Source organism: Strix aluco, chromosome 5 (genome assembly GCF_031877795.1).
Source record: "Strix aluco isolate bStrAlu1 chromosome 5, bStrAlu1.hap1, whole genome shotgun sequence".
Lineage (NCBI taxonomy): Eukaryota > Metazoa > Chordata > Aves > Strigiformes > Strigidae > Strix > Strix aluco.
This window is the reverse complement of record NC_133935.1, coordinates 84625505-84646324: the sequence shown is the minus strand read 5'-3', so window position 1 is coordinate 84646324 and position 20820 is coordinate 84625505. Positions and strand designations below refer to the sequence as shown.

General features: G+C 43.4%; 1 protein-coding gene across 1 annotated transcript in view; it reads right to left on the bottom strand.

Annotated features, from left to right (window-relative positions):
- Positions 1–9974: 9974 nt before the first annotated feature.
- SFMBT2 (Scm like with four mbt domains 2) overlaps positions 9975–20820 on the bottom strand; it is a 66603-nt gene continuing 55757 nt past the window's right edge. Inside the window, exons 14-16 of the mRNA XM_074828049.1 lie at positions 19830–20078; positions 19546–19674; positions 9975–17473 (exon numbers count right to left, since the gene is read on the bottom strand). Coding sequence (XP_074684150.1) covers positions 17333–17473; positions 19546–19674; positions 19830–20078 — 519 coding nt within the window. The 3' untranslated portion in view covers positions 9975–17332. The remainder of the gene's footprint in view (positions 17474–19545; positions 19675–19829; positions 20079–20820) is intronic.

Genomic DNA, 20820 nt, shown 5'->3' with positions numbered 1-20820 from the left:
AAGACAGAGGGAAAGAATAGATTCAGTTTGTGAAGTATATCCAAAAAAACAGGTTTTACTGTCAAGCCTAAGTCCATCCAGTCGTTTACAGTTGGAGCTCCCAGGTATGTGTCTGGGATGTGGCTTTGTTCTTCATGCTGTCCATCAGTGTTAGAGGAATGTGCTATGCTGAGAGACAAACCCCACCTTGCAGCAAGTCTTCTGAGGTGGGTTGAGCACTCCCCTGAAACAGCTCTTCTCTGTGCAGCTCCTGCTGAAGATCTAGGACACATCTGTCTGTGAGTCTTGATTATATAAACATGATCTAGGAAAATAAATTGTAGAATTTACCATAAGGAGTCTAAGGAACTAAAAGAGCAAGAGATCCCTGACGGGACAATAAAGGAAATCTGTTTCTGCTAGGCATATATCTGTGATGCAGAGAAGTTAACAGCTGTCCAAGAATGAATTGAATGGAGAAGAGAGCGTTACATGCTTAGGGTGTAAGAAGCATTAAGACAATGTAGCATAACTGGTAGAGAACCAACTTGAGCTGGACTGGATGTTCTCTAGAGGTGTTGCTGAGACTGTGATGAATCACCATGTCTGGAGTTGCATGTGGGCAGAAGCTCTTGTTAAAAGAAAAAATGTCCCTGAGGATAGCATTAATATGGGAGACTTCAACGTCCTAGGTTCAGACTGGGAGACAAAATACTACTTTCAAGAGTTGGACCCAAATATCTTTGATGTGACTGTCACCTGGGCAAAAAGTGGTGAGGCTGACTATGAAGGAAGAGCAAATTTTAGAAGAGCTTGTGGTAAAAACAAGTCTGCATTAAGTTGATTTAGTTTCTGTTAAGCAGAAGGGTACATCAGAACTGGTCTGCAATGAAGATTCTTGATTTCAAAAGGGCCCAGGGTTTCTTAATGTCAGTTATGTAAAAAGTACTTGGAATGGAAGTGGGGAAAAAATATTAGGATTCCAAAGTCAACTAAATCAATTTTTATCCCCGAAGCAACGTTGTGGTGAGGTTTCTCTGACTTCAGGTTTCCAAAATTTAGATACATTCACTAAGTTAATTGACCTCTGGAGACATCTGTCTCACTTTGCTACAAAAGACAATTCATCCTGTCCCAGGTAACAGTCTTAAATAGATGAGATAAACTGCCCTCTGGAGGTTCTTGTCTCCTTTTGTGGCTACAGAAGGAATTTACATGTGGTGCCTATGCCTGAAATGCTAAAATTAAGTGATGTTGATGTGGGAGGAAATGAGAAACCTACAAGGGATGGGGAGGGAAGGGGGTGGGGGTGGGGGGTGGGGAGGAAGTACAGCATTAATTAGCAAAGAAAACAACATCTCAAGGTTATGAAAATTTAGAACAGAGTAAGAATGGCTATATTTCAACTGGTAATTTTGGGAGCATTTGTAAAATACGTATCTCACCGGAAACAGCAGCCACTAATAAAACAGATTTTTAACACAACTGATAATACCAGATACATCTGAAGGCATTTCCTACCACCCTGCAGAAAACACCTCAAAACTCCTTCCAAAACTTCAGAGTTCAGAACTATTTGGGTGCTCAAATTTAACTATGTGTTTATGTGAGTGAATGGTTACAGATTCATGCTGGTGAACCTCCTCAGGTTTTTTGGGAGGGGGAGAGGGAAATGGCATTTAAAAATTATAAGGTATTTTTTTTAGTGGAGAAAATGTGTAGTAAGTCAAGCTTTCATCCAACTGAAAAGTGTGGAAAACTGGTGACTGAACTGAAGTGAGGTCAGTAGAGAAAGACTGTTTAGCTTTTACAGAGAAGTATCTGCATGACAGCAGAATGCCTCCCATTGGAGGGATCTAAATCAACCTGGTCAACTATAGGTACTTGTTTAGGTCTTAGAAACATCTTCGTATGTCTCTGCACATGAATTAATTACCTCAGCTTTTCAGTTCATCACCTCCATGTGGTTTCTTTGCATTGCTTCTGTATGTCTTTGAGGCATGACTTTCAAATATACAGTGAAATCGTTTATCTAGGATGAAGATCTTCTGGGTTTGGTCTGGTGGTGCTTAGCTCAGCTTAGGGATGCTTGAGTGCAAGGTGAGTTGTGTGAGAGACAACAATTCTCCTGCTCTGCACATGGTATGAAGAAGTGTCTGCCCTTGTCTCTAGGACTATGGCAACTCCCGTACCTGATTTCAGTGTAAATCCATGTGCAACTGAAAAAGATTATTCTTTCCTGCTTTCTCTCTCAAGTGCTTGTTCCTACTCATCCCAAAATACTGGTGGAAGAGCTCATGCACCCAGGCAGATAGATAGACTGGGAAAATGAGCCAGCTGAGAGATAACATGGTTTTTTAATGTGAGTTAGTCTTTAGCCAGAAGAATTTCCTAACTGCCAAAATACTGATGCCAGCACAAGTGAGAAAGTAGAAGTGACACGGGGAGGGGATGGGACCACTCACTGAAGCAGAAAGAGTGCTAACACTGAGGTAGCCTTGGCTTGTATGTTAAGTAAGTTCAATTGCCTCATGTTTACAATGCACCACAAACCTATATGTAGGCAGTTATGACAAGTAGATAAACCACAAAAGTTCATACTAACTCTTCCTCTCATATAATTTCTTCACACCTCTGTGCTCAGAAACTACCAACCTGTTTACATCCAGAACAGACTGGGTCACTCAGGAAGAGATATTGTTGAATAATACTGCATGTCTCACTAATACTGATCTGTGGATGTAAGAGATATTCTGCAATTAATCTTTTAGAAACAGGCAATTAATACTCCAAAGGCTATAATTTATATAGTTTCTGTCAACTTTGTCATCCAGATCAGAGGATAAAAGATAGGGGTTGCAAGGATCTGAGAACGAAGCAGCCCACAAATCTTCACTGCAAGCTCAGCAATGAGAAAGTTAGCATTAAAGTGCTCATCAATCTTAGAGGCGCTGCCTGGATCAGTGTGCTTATCACCCCATGCATTTCTCCAGAGGCAGAAACAGCAAAAGAGGTATGGACCTTGGTTGTCCTACCAAGGCTAATGGAAGCCTACATGCAGGTGTTTGCAAGCATGTATCTATGATTGCATCTGGTACAGTCAGTGGACCTGCACAAGCAGATATCCAGGTGGGACTTCAATGAGTTGACTCAACATAGCTGTCTACCACTGAGAGACCCCAAAATACCACTTCTAGCTGCTGCTCCATGAGGGTGTCACTTTTCCTTAGATTTGCCATCCCATTCACCTCTTGGGTGCCCTGGATCACCAGCACGATGCTGGATCCTCAAGACTTTTTCTCTACAGTGTCATCAGTCAGGCTTCCCTTTGCCTGCTCTTTTCTGCTCCTAGTCACATCTTAAAACCAGGGTGGTCATCACTTAGTGCAATAACTAAGGGAGGTACTACTGAGCTGCAGGCAGAGGTGTCCACTTTGCAAACTAAGATTTCCATCAGTATGGGGTCTGCAGTGTCAGATGGTATCTAGGAAACGTTTTATGACCAGTTCTTTCCAGCTCTGTATTCTCTGAAATGTCACCAAATTTCATCATTATTTCAAAATTTTAAGTCCCTTTCTTTCCACTTGTAAAAATTCAGCGAAGTATCCACTGGATTATCTGAATCAAACCTGTCTTCACATGCTTGTCAATAATGTTAATATATGAAAAAATGCAACAAACGTTTCTTTGCCTCACGTCTCTAATGTTCTATCAGTAAAAATTAAAGATAGATTTGTCTGAAATAAGTTACAATTCAGAATGTCTTTTCCTATTCTACATTAAGGGACTCATCTTCAAAGCAATCTGCACAAATCCCATTAACAGCAATAAGAGAATTTGTGTGAGTAACTCCCCAAACACCACTTTGAGCATTAAGCCCTTTACTTAATTCAATATCAGATAAAAAACGATCTAAGGAAATGCAAAGACTTGATATTCTGGTTTGTGTTTCACAATGGACTGGAGACTCTTACACAGAGAGACACACGCACGCACATAGATACTGCAGCTTAACAATTGTAAATGGAAACAGAAAAGCTCTTTCTTGTTAAAGGAATTAAAAAGAAAAAAAAAAAAAAGGGAAAGAAAAAGTCCCCAAAAAGCAAATCCAAAATGCCTGTGATATAGCAGCTCCATTCCCAGAAGAGAAGTAAAACCTTGAAACACATTTCTGAAAATGTTGTATTGGGTTTCAGAGGAAACATGGCAGAAAACAATATCCCCTAACATTGGGTGCATCATTCAGCAGTCTGCAGTTAAATTTCTGGCCTCTTCTCCACTTTCCATCGTCTCTCCTTCCTGTCCTATTGCCTATCCCATCAGGCACTAGGCATCCTGGCTCCCAGCTCCTTTCAAGTCAAAGGTCATTGCTGCATCTGTACCTGTTGGTGAGGACCTTCTTTGAGATCTGTGGGCACAATTTTTTCCTCCATCCACCTCATTGTCAACAAATATTTGGGCCTGGACTAGCCACAGTGTCCTCTTACAGAAATTCAGATTTCACCCAGAAATGCCATGACCAAGGTACCAGCCCAACTGGCCTCTTAGGGACACAGTGCTCCCAGGCACCTGAAGGAGAGGGAAGGTTTTACATTGGTTTTTGAGGTGCATTGGAGACCCTTGAGCAGGGAGAATAGGGAAAAGGATTCACAATTTTTCACTGCCATGCTGTGTGGCTTGCAGAAACACCCTGGTCTGCCTCAGTGGTTAATGTGCTAAGAGAAGACAACAGGACTTTCCCACTGGAAAGACGTGTATGAGTTCATTCCAAGTTCTTGGTGGAAGATATTCTCATTATATATTACTTGTAATAACATGGGCTAAAAACGTCAAGTTCCAAGGCACTAGCAGTTGTAGATATTGAACAAGCACAGAACAAAATAAGGGATTTTTTCCCCCAATTAGATGATACTTTAGGGCTTTAATTGAGCCTAACATAGGTCCTTTGAGGCAGAGCAGTCCTCAGATAGTGTCCAGGTTCCCAGCTCTTCTCTCCCTTTGTGCTTTTCTCTATTATATTCATGACAGAGCATGAAAATGAGGTGCCAAATGCCTGGCACTCAAAAGCAGGGCATTGAGTGATTCTAGCTGGAGACCTGCTGTGCTCAAGCACTCTTTGGCTAGGCAGATTCCTGCTGTGGAGGCTGTAAAGTAGAAAGCTGCCTTGGTAAAATGCAATTAAGGTCAACCATACATCCAGGAGCTCAACAGAGCTTGCAGGTTTCCTGTACAAACTCAAGCTTAAAGATTTACAGTTTGGATGTTCGAGGGTCATTCCAATTATGAACAAAAGTGAACTTCAGAGTAATGATTGCATTTTGATGTGGTGATCTGCCCCAGGACACTCTTCCCTAGAGACATGTGTGATCTCACCTTAAACCAGTGGGAAGAAGGTTCCTTACTACTGCAAGGTCTCCAGGTCTCAGTGACAAGTCCATGAAAGTGATAACAGCACTTTCCTCTCCTGAAAAGGTCCTGCCTTTTGCTAGGTCTCACAGCAAGACACTGTAAATTGCCTTGGCAGCAAATATCTCCTGAGTGCTCTACATGTGCGTGCGTGTGTGGGAGAGAGGTTTACCAAGACAGGGTGTTCCTTCTATACGTACAGTTGATACACATAAAAGGACAGAGTGGGCTTTCCAACATGTGGGCATATTTCACATCTGAAATAGCAGCAGCAAACGCCAGACTATGTACACACCAACAGCAGTTGCTTCACATTTGACTTAGGTACGTCAATCAGCTGGAAAATTTCACAGAAATGGCTGACTGCTGTGTGGGTAATGTCAGCAAGAGGACCAAAGTGATGTCCTTCACTCTTGTCTGAGGTGAAGGGGAGTCGTACATAACAGAGCAATCTGCACCTAAAAGAACAGGACTTTAACCTGTTGCCTACAACAGCCCCTGTATGCTAAAGCTGTTAGGTATAGAGCTTTTGCATGTGACTAAGGGCCACAGGCACGCTCAGAAAGAGTGCAAATATCAAGCTGATTTGGGGAAATTAATTCAAATGATGCCTACACATTCAAATATGAGAAAGCTTCACTTTCTCATATGAGTAGAGTTAGGAGAATTATATCTGTTCTTAAGTTTTGTGGTGAGCGGAGTCAAGGTCCCTGGCATTGGGTTTGGACCTGCTTGCTTTCCTTCCTTTCTTCTTTTCTTCTACTAGTTGCCCTTTTGCTATGCGCAGACTTCACATTTACATGAAATCTTACATTGATTCTTATGGAGAATTTTTAGATTTACACGTAGTAAGAAAAAGGGGGTCTTAAAAGCTCTGTTTGGGATTGATGTTAATCCTGGACTGAATCAGGAAAGCAGTCGATGCCTTCTTTCCCTGGGAACAAAAAGCAGGTTTGAGAGAGCCATCACCTTGGAAATCCCACCCAGAGCAGGATTACCACAAGCTAACAGCTGTTTCAGGAGCTCGGGGCTCTTCCTAGCTTCCTCTCTAGCTAGCAGGAATTGTCCACTAAAGGAGACTATTATCATGCCTGGAAGGACTGCATGCTCAAGCATTCCAATCGCATATCCATCATAGGTATTGCATTCCCTGAAATGGCGTGGGAGAGTGTCCAACTGATTCAGAAGTACTTGAGACTGACTGCTGATCAAGCCCATCTACTCCTCTTTATGGCCAACTCACCAACTCGCCGTTGGGCATGGCTGGCCCATCCCTACTGTTTAGCCCTTGCAGCTTTGGATCTGACCTTCTTCAGCCAGCATGGTTGTGAGTCAGTGGGCCACTGAGTTGCCTGGGCACAAGCTGGGAACTCTGTGTTACAAAGCTTTATTTCCAGACATGACTTATCCAGAGACACAAGCACAATGATGGTAGCTCTAGCTATTGCGGGGAAGTTCATCGTAGTACCATTGTCTGCTGTAACCTCCAGATCATATGTTCTACGTCCCCAACTAAGGACTCATGATGGAAATTATTATCACAGTTGCTTACTTGAAATCCAATCCATCTTAACTGTGAATTTTCTGCTTTTACTTTATTAATTGCTACATTAATCACCAGTCACATTGAGCTTTTCAAAACGAAATGGCCATTCAATGGCAACATCAGCTCAGTGTTTTGTGCCTGGGAATATTACGCTTCATCATCCAAATGCCATCACTTTTTTTTTATACGCTGTAGAAGTGCTGGGGAATTGCTTGTTGCTGGAGGTCTTATTTTGACACCCATCTGAAGGTCAGGTTAAACAAATGCCAAATAGGAATAAGATTTGTCTAATTGGTCCTGCCTTGTAGAGGGGAAACAGTCGAGCTGACACCTCAAGGTGTCCTGCAGCACTATTTTTCTCTGGTTTTAAGATTTTATGACTTATTAGAGAAGACAGTGTAATTACAACTTCAGCTGAGGTGCAGTTACAAAATCAACTTACGGCACTTGAGTACAGACACTATAGTAAGAGGTGTATCATTCTTAAGCAAATATTGTAGCAGTAGAGGGACTTTGAGAATCATTAAATTTCAGTGAAAGGCTTGAATCTTGAAATTAGAAAAAGCAATAACAATGCTAACAAAAGTACCAGTAACAGCAACAATATGGTTAGTAAAAACAATAATTATTTGTCTTGAAAGTCTGTCTAAAAACCCTAGGAATTGAAATATAACTACCTACTATTTTTGTTCGTTCTGTATGCAAAAAACAAAGATGGTGTTTCCTCAGAAACCTGAAAATCCAACTTTATTTCTGTAAGTGTTTTTTAACGGGGCAGTTGACTACATGTTGGTGTTCATACTGCTGCTTACACGAGTGCTTGATTGTGTCCACAAATCGGGTGAAGTATCTAGAAATCTTTCACAAATTAATTGTGCGTGCAAAACTGCAACACTGAAAATGGAGGTGTCTTCAAAATCTTGGCCTGTGATGTCAGAAGCAAGGTTGGTAGATCTTTTTTCCCTGCGGAAATAATATATGGCAACTATATTTCATGTGTTGGTCATCAATTTCAAGGAGCTCAGTTGGAATATCTTGCCAGTGCTTTACTAAAATCACTTTGCATTATATTATTCAAAAATTAGCTCTTTGCAGAGCTCTGAGCATGTCTTCCCTGAGCTGGGGAAGAAATTTAAAAACCAGTGTCTGACCTTTGCATTACTTTTAAATGACTATGTAATAAGCTGCAGGGAGATACATGGATTTATTTTCACCTCTGGATTCTGAAGAGTATCATAAAACATTCAAGCTTTTGCTCTTTTAGTTTTATGTCACCATCAGATTTAGCTTAGAATTATTTTACGTTCTCTACATCACCTTTCAGTGAGGACTTCTATGGTCTAGCAAGCCATATGTCAACACACATCACTACCCATTGGTCTGGTGCTTTATTTTTAAGGCTGGACAGGTCACTTCTCTGACTATATGCACTTTTGTCCTTCCCGAAGCATGGGCTGGTGGTTACAGTGTCATAATAACACAGAAGGATTTCCATCCCAAGACTTTGTTGACTTTGTAAAAAAAAAAAAAATCTTTCCAGCAGTTTGATCCTTTTGTAAATCACCCTAAACCCACTTGCTTGCCCATTTCTGTATTTTTGCCTTCTAAAGAATAGCCAGTCTTGAGCTAAGACCAGGAAGGAGCAATTTTGTTTCTCCCTTTTTGCTGTATCCACAAGAGACGTCTGAATGGGATTGACAGAGCAAAAGCAAAATGAGGGTCATCCAAGTTCTTGTTAGATAATTCTGTAGACTCTTTGTTCACTTTCTCCCATGCACACATCAGTGGATGCCATCCTGCTGTCTTGGGGTGTGCACTACCCCACTTTCACTGAGGCAGAGGGTATGGGTGACGAAACCAACAGCAAATGCCTGGTAGCCAAGCTAGCCCAACAGATGGACTTTCTGGGCAAGACTCAGGATGCCACTGAAAGGTGTGAAAGGTGAGATGACTCATTTCCAAAGCTGGAACTTATACTCGACACAGCCTGTAACTGCAGAGAAAATGTTATATGAAACATGTAAGAAACACAAGGTTTTCTTTTGCAAAGCGTGTGACTATCTCTGCAGCTTACATTTTGGACTCCACAAATAGCTCTTTTTCCATCACTGCAGGATGTCTCCCCCCATGTTCAGTGGCTGCTGTGCACCTTGGGACATTTTGTTTCTGTAATTCTTGTCCTGCCACCATCAGTTCCTCTCTCACTACATCCTTCTCTGCCAGTTGCTCATTGCATTACCTTCATTCCTGTCTTTCACCCTGCTCCTCATCTCTCTCCTAAAAGGTCCTCGGATGCTCTTGTGTCTCCTCACCCACCCACCATCTTTCTTGTTTCATGTTCCACCATACTGCTTCTCTGGGAAGAATTTGCAGGCAGGTAAAACCCAAACCCTGCAGCTTGGCATCTATGGAAGGTAGAGCCAGGGAGGCTGTGTTTCACATCCCTGGAGGTTTGGGGGCTCAATGAGGGCAAGACTGTGCTCCAGGCAGCTTGGGCACATTCATCTGGGCTGGGGTGTGGAGCATGCAGAGCACATAGATGTGGAGACACACCTCTGCTTGGTCAGGAACCTGTACTGCCTGCAAGTCAGGCTGTTGTGGGTCCATTATGTTCTGAGGGATGCAACCACACTAACATCTATCTGTGCCCATCCATGGAGACTGGCTACTGGCTCAGGTTCACCCTCTTTTAGTATGAACCTAAATGAAGATTTCACCTTCTCTAGTTGTCCTCCAAAGGCACTGAAGAGAGGCAGTTCCCTAGGGCGATTTGATTTTGGCCTAAAGTTTACTGCAGGTGCTTCCCTCTACAGACAAAAAGGGAGCCTCCAGAGATGCCTCTGTATCTAACACTGCAAAGGACAAATCCAGACTGGCCTGTCCTAGAAGATGCATGAGGTCACTCAAGATGGAGATAAGTTGGTATTAGCAGTGAAGCCAAGCAGATGGCTTTCTCATCTTACCTCCTCAGGGATGAACCAAATACATCAAAACACAAGCCTCACTGCCCAGCCAAACAAAACACAACCCAGAGAGAGATATGATTGTTACTTTATTAACAACGTGGTTTACAATTGTTTCAAGTAAAAAGGGGATTTCTTTCATTTTGAATAAAAATTAAAATATAACTCTGAATATAGATTTTCACTTATTTACATGAAAACATATATACAGAATAGAATCTTACAGCAAACTTAAACATGCCCTTTTCCCTGTGAAATTTAAAAAGTAAAAACACCAGCATTGATTGATTTATATGTATATATATACACATACATACACACACACACACACATATATACATATATATATATATACACACACACACATATATATTTGTAACACACCAAAGGGATTATATACACAAAGTTTGAATCAATTCTTCAGTACAAACTGGAATGCAAAACAATTCAAAGGTTTCCAATGTGCATCACCACGAATGGACTACAACTGCTGGCTGTAGAGCTAATTTGTCTTGTTCCGTAAGAGACAGGAGGGTTTAAGTGTTTGCCTCGTCCTACCATGGTACATAAGAAAGCTCAATTTCCTTCAAAGCCTGCACTTGAGACTTTCACCTTTGTGGGACCATACTGCAGCAAATGCCTGGCTGTACTTAACATCCCTGCCGGTGCACATGAAACTGCCATGATATTGTTCCCCAAGTGAGTGTTTTCTAGCAAGCAGGTCCCTCAAGGTGAAGGCTGCTGGAATAACTGCACATCAGCACATCCTGACCCGGTTTGGCGGAACAGGGATCGGGGAATTCAATGCACACATTTATAGGCAGATATAATGTCCATAATCTCTGGTGAGACTGGAGCAGCAACAGGCAGGTGGGGCAACTTGGGAGTGATCATTTTTGTCCTGTCACATCGTAACACAGAGCAGAGTGTTTTGTAGACCCACAACCTGAACTCAGGGCAGCGTCACCTTTTTCTATGGGAGAGCTCAAATTTTAGCCCCTGGCATTTCCTACGGAGGTCTGAAAGGTGCAAGAGGAGGTTCTTCCGTCCCCAAATCCAGAAGACGCACAGGAATTGGGTACAAGGAAGAAAGACTGGTTTTTCCCTACTATCCAGCCAAGGAGCCTAGGGCCACCTGGGCCAAATCTCTATACCTCCACTGGGAAACAACATACGAACCTTTCAGCATTGTAGCTCTGAGCGTATTGCCAGCTTCTTTCCTTCCTCCCACCCAGCCCCTGTTAGGGCTTAAAGCATCTTTTCTGTGAAAAAGACTGAGAAGCCTTCAGGAATGATGCCCATGGGCTGTAGCTGTGCTTCCCTGTTGTGAGAAGTCCTTCTCCACAAAGATATTTCAAGCCCAGAACTCCAACCTCTCTTCTTCTCTGAAAGCCTCCCTCCCCTCTCCCACATCCTTGGCAGTCATCAAGACCAAGAATATCTGTAGGTAGGCAGCCACAGGGCAATTGACCTGCTGCATTAGGCTACTTGGGCTACATGACCTATCCAGCAATAGCATCACTGGAAACATCTGTCCCTCCACACTGAGCTATGGGGAACATATGCCCTTCAGGCTGCACAGATGGCTCCTTCAACAAGGTGTCGAAGCAAGACCTCCTCGTCTCACCTGGCCTAACTGCCTGTCAACAGAACGTCCCCATGCTCATCTATAGTGTGACAATGGACAAAAATGTATTTTGCTGGCATGATGTGCCACGGACCATTACAGAGGCTGGAGTTTTAAATCAGGAACATGAGACCTTTTTCAAAGTAAGAATTAACATGAAAGACTAAAACAAAAGAAAGGCCATGAGTATTTAAAACTATGACCCATGTTGGTTTTGTGCAGTTCACATGTCTTCTTCTGCAAGAGGATTTCAGTGCATGGCACAAAATCACTGCAAAACCACTCTTTTTTCTGCAAGGATGGCTGACATTTAAAGGACTACTGGGCTGTAAAACTCTCATCTTTGATGACTTGCTCATATTCTAAATGCAGCCATTAAGATCATTTGCACTTCTTGCTGGAGTATTGTACCAAAGAATCAATAAGAGTATTAAACATTTCTGCTCCTTTATTGTGAGTTCATGAGCACCTAAAGACACAAGCCCTCCCTTGTTAGGTCTGGCAGATTTCAGCTGGATTTCTGCCTGCTAGAAGAAGAAGGGGTTTAAATTTTATGCTAATTAACTGCACACTTTTTGTCTTCTAAGTGAAGAAATGTGGTGAAGATCTGGTCCCACAGCCCACACATCCGTGAGGGCCCTTCCACTAACCTTGGTTACTTCTGGATCAAATCCTGAGTACCTGATTCCCTTAGTTCTGGGACAGATGATGTGATGAAGAGTATTACTGAGAGAAAAGCATACATGCACCCACATTTTGAAAAGAGTTTTTACATATATATATACTGTATAAAACTTCTCCAAAAGTCACATGATGGGGAGGGGGATATTTGTTGAGTGTATCTGAGTTAAAAAATCTACAGCCACAAGAAAAAAAAAATAAAATCCTAATGCTTAAGTTGTTGCTGATTACAGAAAATATTTCCTGGAGTAGGGAATCAGCTTTGTAATCCCAAGCAATGGAAAATACAGCTTGACATATCTTAGCACCAAACTGGAGCCCTTGAGACTATATTTATCCACATATAATAAAGCTGGTTTTAATGGTGTTCAGTTGCAGCATATTCTTCTCTTTTGGCACTTGAATTTGGAAATGGGAGGAACAGTCTGAGTTCATCATTTTCCAGACACACTGCACCAGAAAAGCAAAAAGTATTTGAAGTGCCCTGATGGTACTGAGTTTCTAAAACATTGAGATGGCACTGCAGCTCTGCCAAATTCAATTTTGTGCCCTGAAAAGACCAAGGCAGGCTTTTCAGGTGACCAAATGTTCATTATGACAGCCCAACAGTGTCTGGCCGGCCTTCAAAAAGCTGAGACAGTGTTTGCTCCACACCACATGACTGGGGACTGCAAAAGGTTGAACGTTAAAGCCAAGGAATGGTGACTTTCCAGTTTAAGGCAAATTAGCTGTTTACCCAGAGAGAAATATTAATGGGTTTTAGGTGTCTAACTTACTGAGAATCTTTGTAAATCCTAGCAGACATTCAAATACCTCTGACAGTGTGGATCAGGTCATCTCAGCTAGGACACGCATCTGCCAGATGCTTCACTAAGGACAGGGTGTGTAACCATTTGCCCTTATTTCAGTGGTTACTGAGGGCACATAGCATCTCTAGGAGGTTTTCTGCACCCTGCAGGACCAAACCATCAAGGGCGATTGCATATGGTTATACTGTGGAGCTGGAGACCTTGAAATCCTTCTGAGAGGCCATAACGCCTCTGAGAGGTAGAAAAAGCCACGTTTTGGTTGTCCTGGCGTTGAGAAAAAAAAAACAAGTGTGGATGAGAGCTGTGTTTTTGAGCTGGAAAGGGAAGAAGAGCTCTGAAACCAAAGAGAGCATTTTTCTTCAAGGTGAGAGAGGAACATCCATGACAACGGGAGGAAGGCAGGACAACCGCCAGGGAATCATGGACATTCCCCTATGCTTTAATCTAATTTCAGAGATGAGTGCTTTCGGCCTGTAGGCTAGGAATTGGTTGATTCTGTCAAGGTAAGTGCTGAGGGGGTTGGGAAGGGAGGAGGGACCGGCCCATGGATCTGTTCAACCTGACTGAGTGCAAGCTCAAAGAAGCCAGTGCAGATGAAGATGGGCAGGTACCACACATCCTCCAGCCCCCTGCCTTTTTCTCCACAAATGCCTATCCTTAGTCCTATGCCTGAAGAGAGGCCAGTAACAGGTGCCTGCACACCCTTCTTGTGAGAGCAAAGTGGTCTGTGTGAATATGCTGAAGTTCAGCATCCAACAGCCCAAAAGCAACTGCTCCTCAGCTCTTGGTTATGGTCTTGGATAATCATGAGTTCAGCACTTCACACAGGTGGTCTTTTGTATGTGGTAACACAATAAACTTCAGGCCTGGATGCCAAATTCGGAACAGGGAGGAGAAAAGATGTGGTTTCACCAATGTCATCAGTGTGTCTATGAAGTTGCACCATCTCTGAATTTAACTCAGAACCAGGGCTGCACCAAAAAAATCTTCCAGTGGTTTATGCTTCTACATTGTGAAGTCAAGTGATATTTCACCTTAGCAAGATCAGGTTTCTGACATCTCCTTTGAAGTGCATTACTCCAAAGCCTTACTAATGTTCCAGAATTGAAACGAAGTCCAAGCAAGAGTAAGTAGTTCCTTCTGATCTCTGCTCAACCTGTAAGTGACAATCCAAGCATACTGTCCAGTTGAACTACACACTATTTTCCACTTGCTTAAGAAATTGTCTAGGAAGTTCAGCTCCAGCTTTTCTGGAAGGCAATCAGTGCAACAGATAACTGTAGCCCAATCCCCTATTTCTTTCCAACCTGCAGACTAGAAGAAATAATAAAGCATTTACCACCCAAGGTAATTTTAGGATAAAGATTTCAGGTTATTATCTTCTCCGAAAGGACAGAGTGATAAATGAGACAACAATTGAAAGACAAATGGTGAGGAGAGAGAAACCTGAGAAAATAAAAGAGCCGGCGCAAGGTAAAATTAAAACTCTTTTTTTTTTTTTTTAATAGGTGAGTTTTAAATACGTTTTAACTTCCCTGAACAATCAGTAAAGACTCCCATGTGCTGGGCTCAATGCTCCACCCATCCCCTGCTTGGCCAACATCAAAGCTGGTTGCTCTCAGAGACTGCAGCTGTCTGCTCCCCAGCCGTGCCTCCATGAGTACTTAGCTGCCATAGGAAAATCTACAGTTACAAGGCTGATGGAGAAAACAATTACGTTTTTGCAACATGTCCCAGGAAGCGTTAAATGTCTCTGACAAATCCCAGTGACCAGAAACTCCAAGAACATCAGAGCAGCAAAGGATGTTCAGATGAAGGTGGATGTGGTAAGCAAAGGATCAGCGCTGGGATGCTGTTTAGCAAACAGCCATTCTGCTTTCCTTCCTTGAAATGTCCTCATACGCCAGTTCTCCTGACAGCAGTCTTTTGGGAGCTATCTCCTGCTGACAGATGTTATACCAGCCACCGGAGGGATGGGGCTGAAGCAAGGAGGAGCTGGGAGAAGCACCCTCCCTGTTTTTCTCAGCTGTGCTCTCATTTTGCTGGGCACAATCCTTTCGTCTTCAGAAACAAAACAAGGAGCAACAATTTTACGGGACCCTAAGAGGGATCCAAAGTAGTTATCAAACCAGTTGCATGGTCACAGTCCACTGCTACTGTCAGTGGGAAATCCAGTCGAAAACCCAGTTTTTGAATGTCTGCACCATTACAGAACCCTATTCCTGGATTTCTGAGAAACAAAAGAAAACCATTTGATGCAGAGGTGACTACTTTTCCTTTGAGTTGATTAAACTTGAACAACAAGATCGTTGTCAGTACAAGACAACAGCTGAGAACAGATCCAGTCCTGCTGATCTCCCATGTAAGAAAATTACTGATGAAGTCTCAGGAGTTGGCAGGATCTGGTCCAGCCTGCAGTGGTTGCACCCATCACATTCCTCAGTGGCAAATCAGGAAACTCACTGAAAGACAGACTAGAAATTCCCCAGTGATGCATGGCAAACAGAGTCAATACTTCTGGCATAACACATGCTCTGTGGCAGATTCTGATGTAGTCCAGAATACTTATTTCTGAGGCTTTCTCCCCTTAATCCAAAGAATTTAAGAAAGAAATTGATGAAGGAGAAAGGAGCAGCCATAGCCTGCTGTTAGTCTGTAGGTTCTTCTGAGCACACAGTGGTCAGCAGAATTACTGATCCAAGTTTGCTGTCACCATATGGTATGTGCTTGAGGGTGGGGGTTATCTGGCCATAAGCAGTGGCTTCAGATTTAGGGCTAGAAATGACATTTCTTTTTGAAGAGGTCTTCACTGAGTGGGCTTTGGCATCACAGCATTGTAACAGAGCTGTGTACAATTTCCAAACAGTTCCCTGAGGCCAGGGAACAGGGGTCTGTTTATGATTTGAGAACAAAAGTCTGCCGAAGTCAGTGGTTTCCTATGAAATCGGGCTAAAACTCAGCATGAACCATCCAATTCAGTTTTTGAAGGAGGGATTCACTTGCACCTTATAGTTAGAGCAAAATTCAGACTTGGTCCCAGTTTGGTTCTTGCTTTTGGGAGAATTTTACATCATTGTGATGCCGCCAACCTCTGCTGAGTTACAGCAAACTCAGGCTCAACACATGGGACTGATGGGGTCATATATCCCTTCAAATGGGAAATACTTCTCCTATAAACACAACTGAGGCAAACCCGAGGTGTCTGACCCACTTTTTCACCCTCTCTGGTGCTTACACTGCTTGGCATGAAGCAAGCCCCCAGTTTCACTAGCCAGGGTGGCACTGGGACAATCTGGGGGCTGTATATAGACTGCGTTGGGCCAGATCCTCAGCTGATCTAAAGCACCGTCATATATGCAGCTTGAAAAGATTGATACTTTTTTTATTCCCGCTTAGCAACCAGATTCATGAAGGTGCAAATGAAACCAGCATTCACTCAACAGTCTCATCATTAAATCAGAATAGCCTTTTTTTTTTTAACTCTGTGGGGCTCAAGGTCACGTCTTTAAAGTGACTTGGGTTTAAGAGCATGGGCTTGACTATGAAAACTTTCATGCATGTTCCTGTACAAGAATGCAGTACTGTACAGCTCTCATCACAGAGACATTCAGCTTATTGTGCACAGCCAGCACAGCTCTGGACACGTTACTGTGCACTGGGTCTTGTTGCACGCCTGTCAGTTCGCTGCAGCTTTGTCTGATACCATACAGAGACCATCAGTTGAGTCCTCTTTCATAAATCACTCAGGAATAACAAACAGCGTATGACTGGTATAACACTTTTTCCTTTTCTAAGACAGGTGGGAGAAAAAAAGCCCATTGATCACTAAGATCAAATTTGCAGTAAACCCCAGGTAATGCTACAATTGATCACTTACATTTCAATATGAAAGAAGTGTGTCAGAGTTGGCTAAAAGAAATGTTCATGTCCAAAAATTGGCCTAGACAAACCATCATCATCTGGAAATGTCCATCCCTTCTCCTTGGGAATGTGTCTGCCATCGGTAGCTTTGTTTTAATGAATGACAAACCATCTGATCCATGCTGGCCTTCACCACTGCGTAACAGGTTGGCGAGGCTCACAGGAGAAATGCCAGCAGTCTTTCGGTGTGCTTTACAAGTACAAAAAAATGAGTTCAATTTGTTGCTAGTTTTCTGTTGTGGGTTATTTTTTTCTTCCCTACAGATTAATTTCCAGTGCTTCCAATTCCACGTGTTCTTGGAAAAGAGAAGGGGTAGCGGGAAAAAACCCCTTGAACAAGCTGAAAAGTTACAAAAGAGAGGGAACAAGAAGGAGAACAGAAAGAAATGGAGAAGTGCAGTCAGTTGGCGTACTGTGCATAGAAAGCAACTTTTACTCGCTCGATCTGGTGACACAGTTTGATGGCTGGACCAAGCTTCAGCTCCATGCATTCTTGCACCGTGGGCAGTGTCAGCAACAGAAGGGCTTGGCCATCGATGTCCTGGGGAAGAAAAAGACAGGGAAAATGGTTTTGTTTGTGGACTCTGGAGGGCAGAAAGCATAACCAGGTCTGGAAAAGCAAGAAGGGAAGTTTGCCCCAAAAATTAAAGGTGGTTTTGTCCTCCACCCCTTTCTCCCACTTTGATGCTGCCCATCTGCTTTCTCTGTGATACCTCATGCTTTTTCAGAAGTTGTCTAGCGTGTTTTTGTAGGCTCTCGCCTTGCCCCCAGTTTGGGAAAAGCCTCCCAGCTGCTGAAATGCAGGATCACCTTCTACAGAAACTCTGCAGGGTCCACAGAGACCTGATTAGTCCCATTTTATGACTGAAGAACTGAAACAAGGGGGAGGCTGCAGGGAGCACACCAGGAGACACAGGAAGAAGCTGAATGGAGAAACTGATGCAGGTCTCACTTCCAAGTCAGACCTTTCCCCCACCTCTTTTGGCCTGTGACTTGTTCTGCAAAGATTTATGTCTGTCTTGCTCCACGCCATGTCCCCTGGTCCACCCAGGACCTGCCCTGTTCCACTTCAGCTGCTGAACAACCAAGACCGAGGGGCCTGGACCACCCAGAGCCCTTACAATCTCTAAAGTCCCAGAATCGCAGAATGGTGTGAGCTGGAAGGGACCTCTGGAGATCACATCCTTCCCTCAGGCATATCAATGCACCAAACTCCATGAACTAGCACCCTAGACAAAAGCCATTTTATTAGGGATTTCTGTTGGCTATTGTGCTGGTTATGATCCTCTTCTTAATTAAGAGCTCAAGTCCTCTTTATTCTTTAATGGACTGAGAAGCAGACGAGCAGGCTACAAAACTGCATTTTACCCCTTAGGGAGGATCAGAGACGAAGTGCAGAAAAGAACTGTAACTCACAGGCAACATAAAACTCCCCAGGCCGGCCCTGATTAGGCAGCATTAAAAACAAGGAGGATTTGGACACCTTAAGCACTGCTTTGATCAGGACTGTCCACAGCTCAGGTTCTTCCTCCACTGAAGCTTGATGGCATGGCCCATTGCACCAGAGCTTCCTTGCAAATCACAAGGAAAAGCTCTAGTCATCTGTGTTCGATTAAAGTCCCCATAAAACTCTTTGGCAAAGGAGAGACAGGGTTGGCTTACAAGCCCTGGCGTTATTCCAGGCTGATTAACAAATGGTCGGAGCATGCTGCGACGCAGTGACTACAGCTATGGAGTGTTTCAGCTGTGCTCTAGACTCTCACTTCAACTTCTCCCAGTCAAAGCAGCTGTACTCGGGTACAGAGTTATTCGTGGTGAAGAATCAGAGATAGTTCAATGTGCAGTTGGCCATACCACTGACTGCCATCGGCTATGGCCTAATAAACCACACTTCCTTCTTTCTAACTATGATTTCTTAGCGCTGCCCTTTACTTTGAGCGGCAGCTGTTACTCATTAGTCAAGGAATGGCTGTTTCCATCTAAATTTTACACGTTCACACTGACTTGAGATGAAGAGCATTGGCTTCTGCCCCTGCAAACCTATCTGCTTAAGAGGGAGATGCTTAGCATCTCCTAAAATTAGGTCATCCAAGAGCTTGACTGCCAGATCTTCAGAGGGATGTAGATGGGAACTAGGTGTCTACATACTTGAAGCATCTAGGTGTTAGTGACAAAATTCAGGCAGCCAGTTTTGGGTGCAAGCAGCAGTTTTCTGCTTCCCTTCTGCTTTAATATTTTAAAATAGGGTGGAACCCATGTGTCTAGGAGAGACAACTTGCTAGGTACCAAATAATCACTATCTGTTGGTACGCTGAGGTGCCTGTGTGACACCAGGATGATGCTGTGGACATGGGCATGAACAAGGTCTAAACCTCCTGTTTTTCACAAGCACTCCAGCTGGGGTGTTTCTAGTCTCTCTGAGGATGTGGCAAGGCTTTGATTCAAGTTTCCAAGGGTTTCCATGCCTTGCCAAAATTTGTGCTACAGCTTGGCCTGAGGGGATCTAAAGTCTGATCATAATCTCTTTGTCAAATCTAGCAAGGTGGCTTTTTTTTTTGTGATGTGAATAAGCGCCACAGACACAAAGAGAAGAGTTAACATGAAGACCTCTACCTGCTCCTGAAATATTTTGGCAAGGGGTGCACAGTCCGTCAGTTTAATAAACCTCACAACATCAGTCACGGTCCACTCCAGTGGGTTACTGTCCAGGATGAGCTTTTCTTCCTCTTCTTGCTTAATTTCCTATGAAAAACACAAAAGCTCTCATAAAGAAAACTACCTTGTGTGGAGAACCAGAGCAGGGATTCCCTCCCCAGATGAGGAAGGCTTGTCACTTAAGGTTGATTTAGGAAGAATACTGCTATTAATTGGGAGTAAAAGCCTATGGACATACTCACTTCCTTGACTTGCGTGCACTTCTCCGCCTCGCCATAGGAGTGGGGCTGCGGCCTCCGGCTCCGTCGGGCTCTCTCCGTGGGAGGAGGTCTGTCCGACTCGGTGCTGCTCCGCAAGGTGACCGCTCGCCGGGGCCTGGCGGAGGGGACCTCAGCAGAAGACGTATCTGTCTGGTCATCCCGAAGCTCTGAGCTGGTTTCCTCACTTCCCGTCTCATCCTCCATTGCGTCTGGCTCGTCATCTTCGCTCTCCTGCACAAGGACCGTCAAAGAAACAGCATCCGGGCTTTGAGATTAATACAGCAGCAAATTGAAAGCCGCTAGGTCAAACTGCACACCCGTGCCCACGCCAGTCCAGGGTAACATTTATTTTAACTGAGTTATCTCATTTTCATTACAGTGCTAAGTAGATTAGCCCTCAGTTTAGATTTGTTATGAAATGTAGAAGGAAAAAATACATGGTGGACAAATTATTTTTTGTTTTTAACAAAAGGTCAATGGCAATAACTCATCTGGCATGAAATGTTCCTCCTTTGGGCTTGCATCTCAAACCTTCTGGCACTGCAGATGTGCGTGAGAAAGGAAAATGGAAAATACTAAAAGGCTAAAATGAAACTCAGGTTGCTTGAGATGAAATAAACCCAGAAACAGGCTTGAATTTAAACCTTCACCTTGCTTCAAATTGTCATAGGTGTCACTGGTACTGAAAGGAAGGAAATTTCACAGAATCACAGAAATCACTGAATCATCTAGGTTGGAAAAGACCTTGAAGATCATCTAGTCCAACCATTAACCTAACACTGACAGTTCCCAACTACACCATATCCCTAAGCACTATGTCGACCCTACTCTTAAACACCTCCAGGGATGGGGACTCCACCACTGCCCCGGGCAGCCCATTCCAACGCCCAACAACCCCTTCTGGAAAGAAATACTTCCTAATATCCAGTCTAAACCTTCCCTGGCGCAACTTGAGGCCATGACCTCTTGTCCT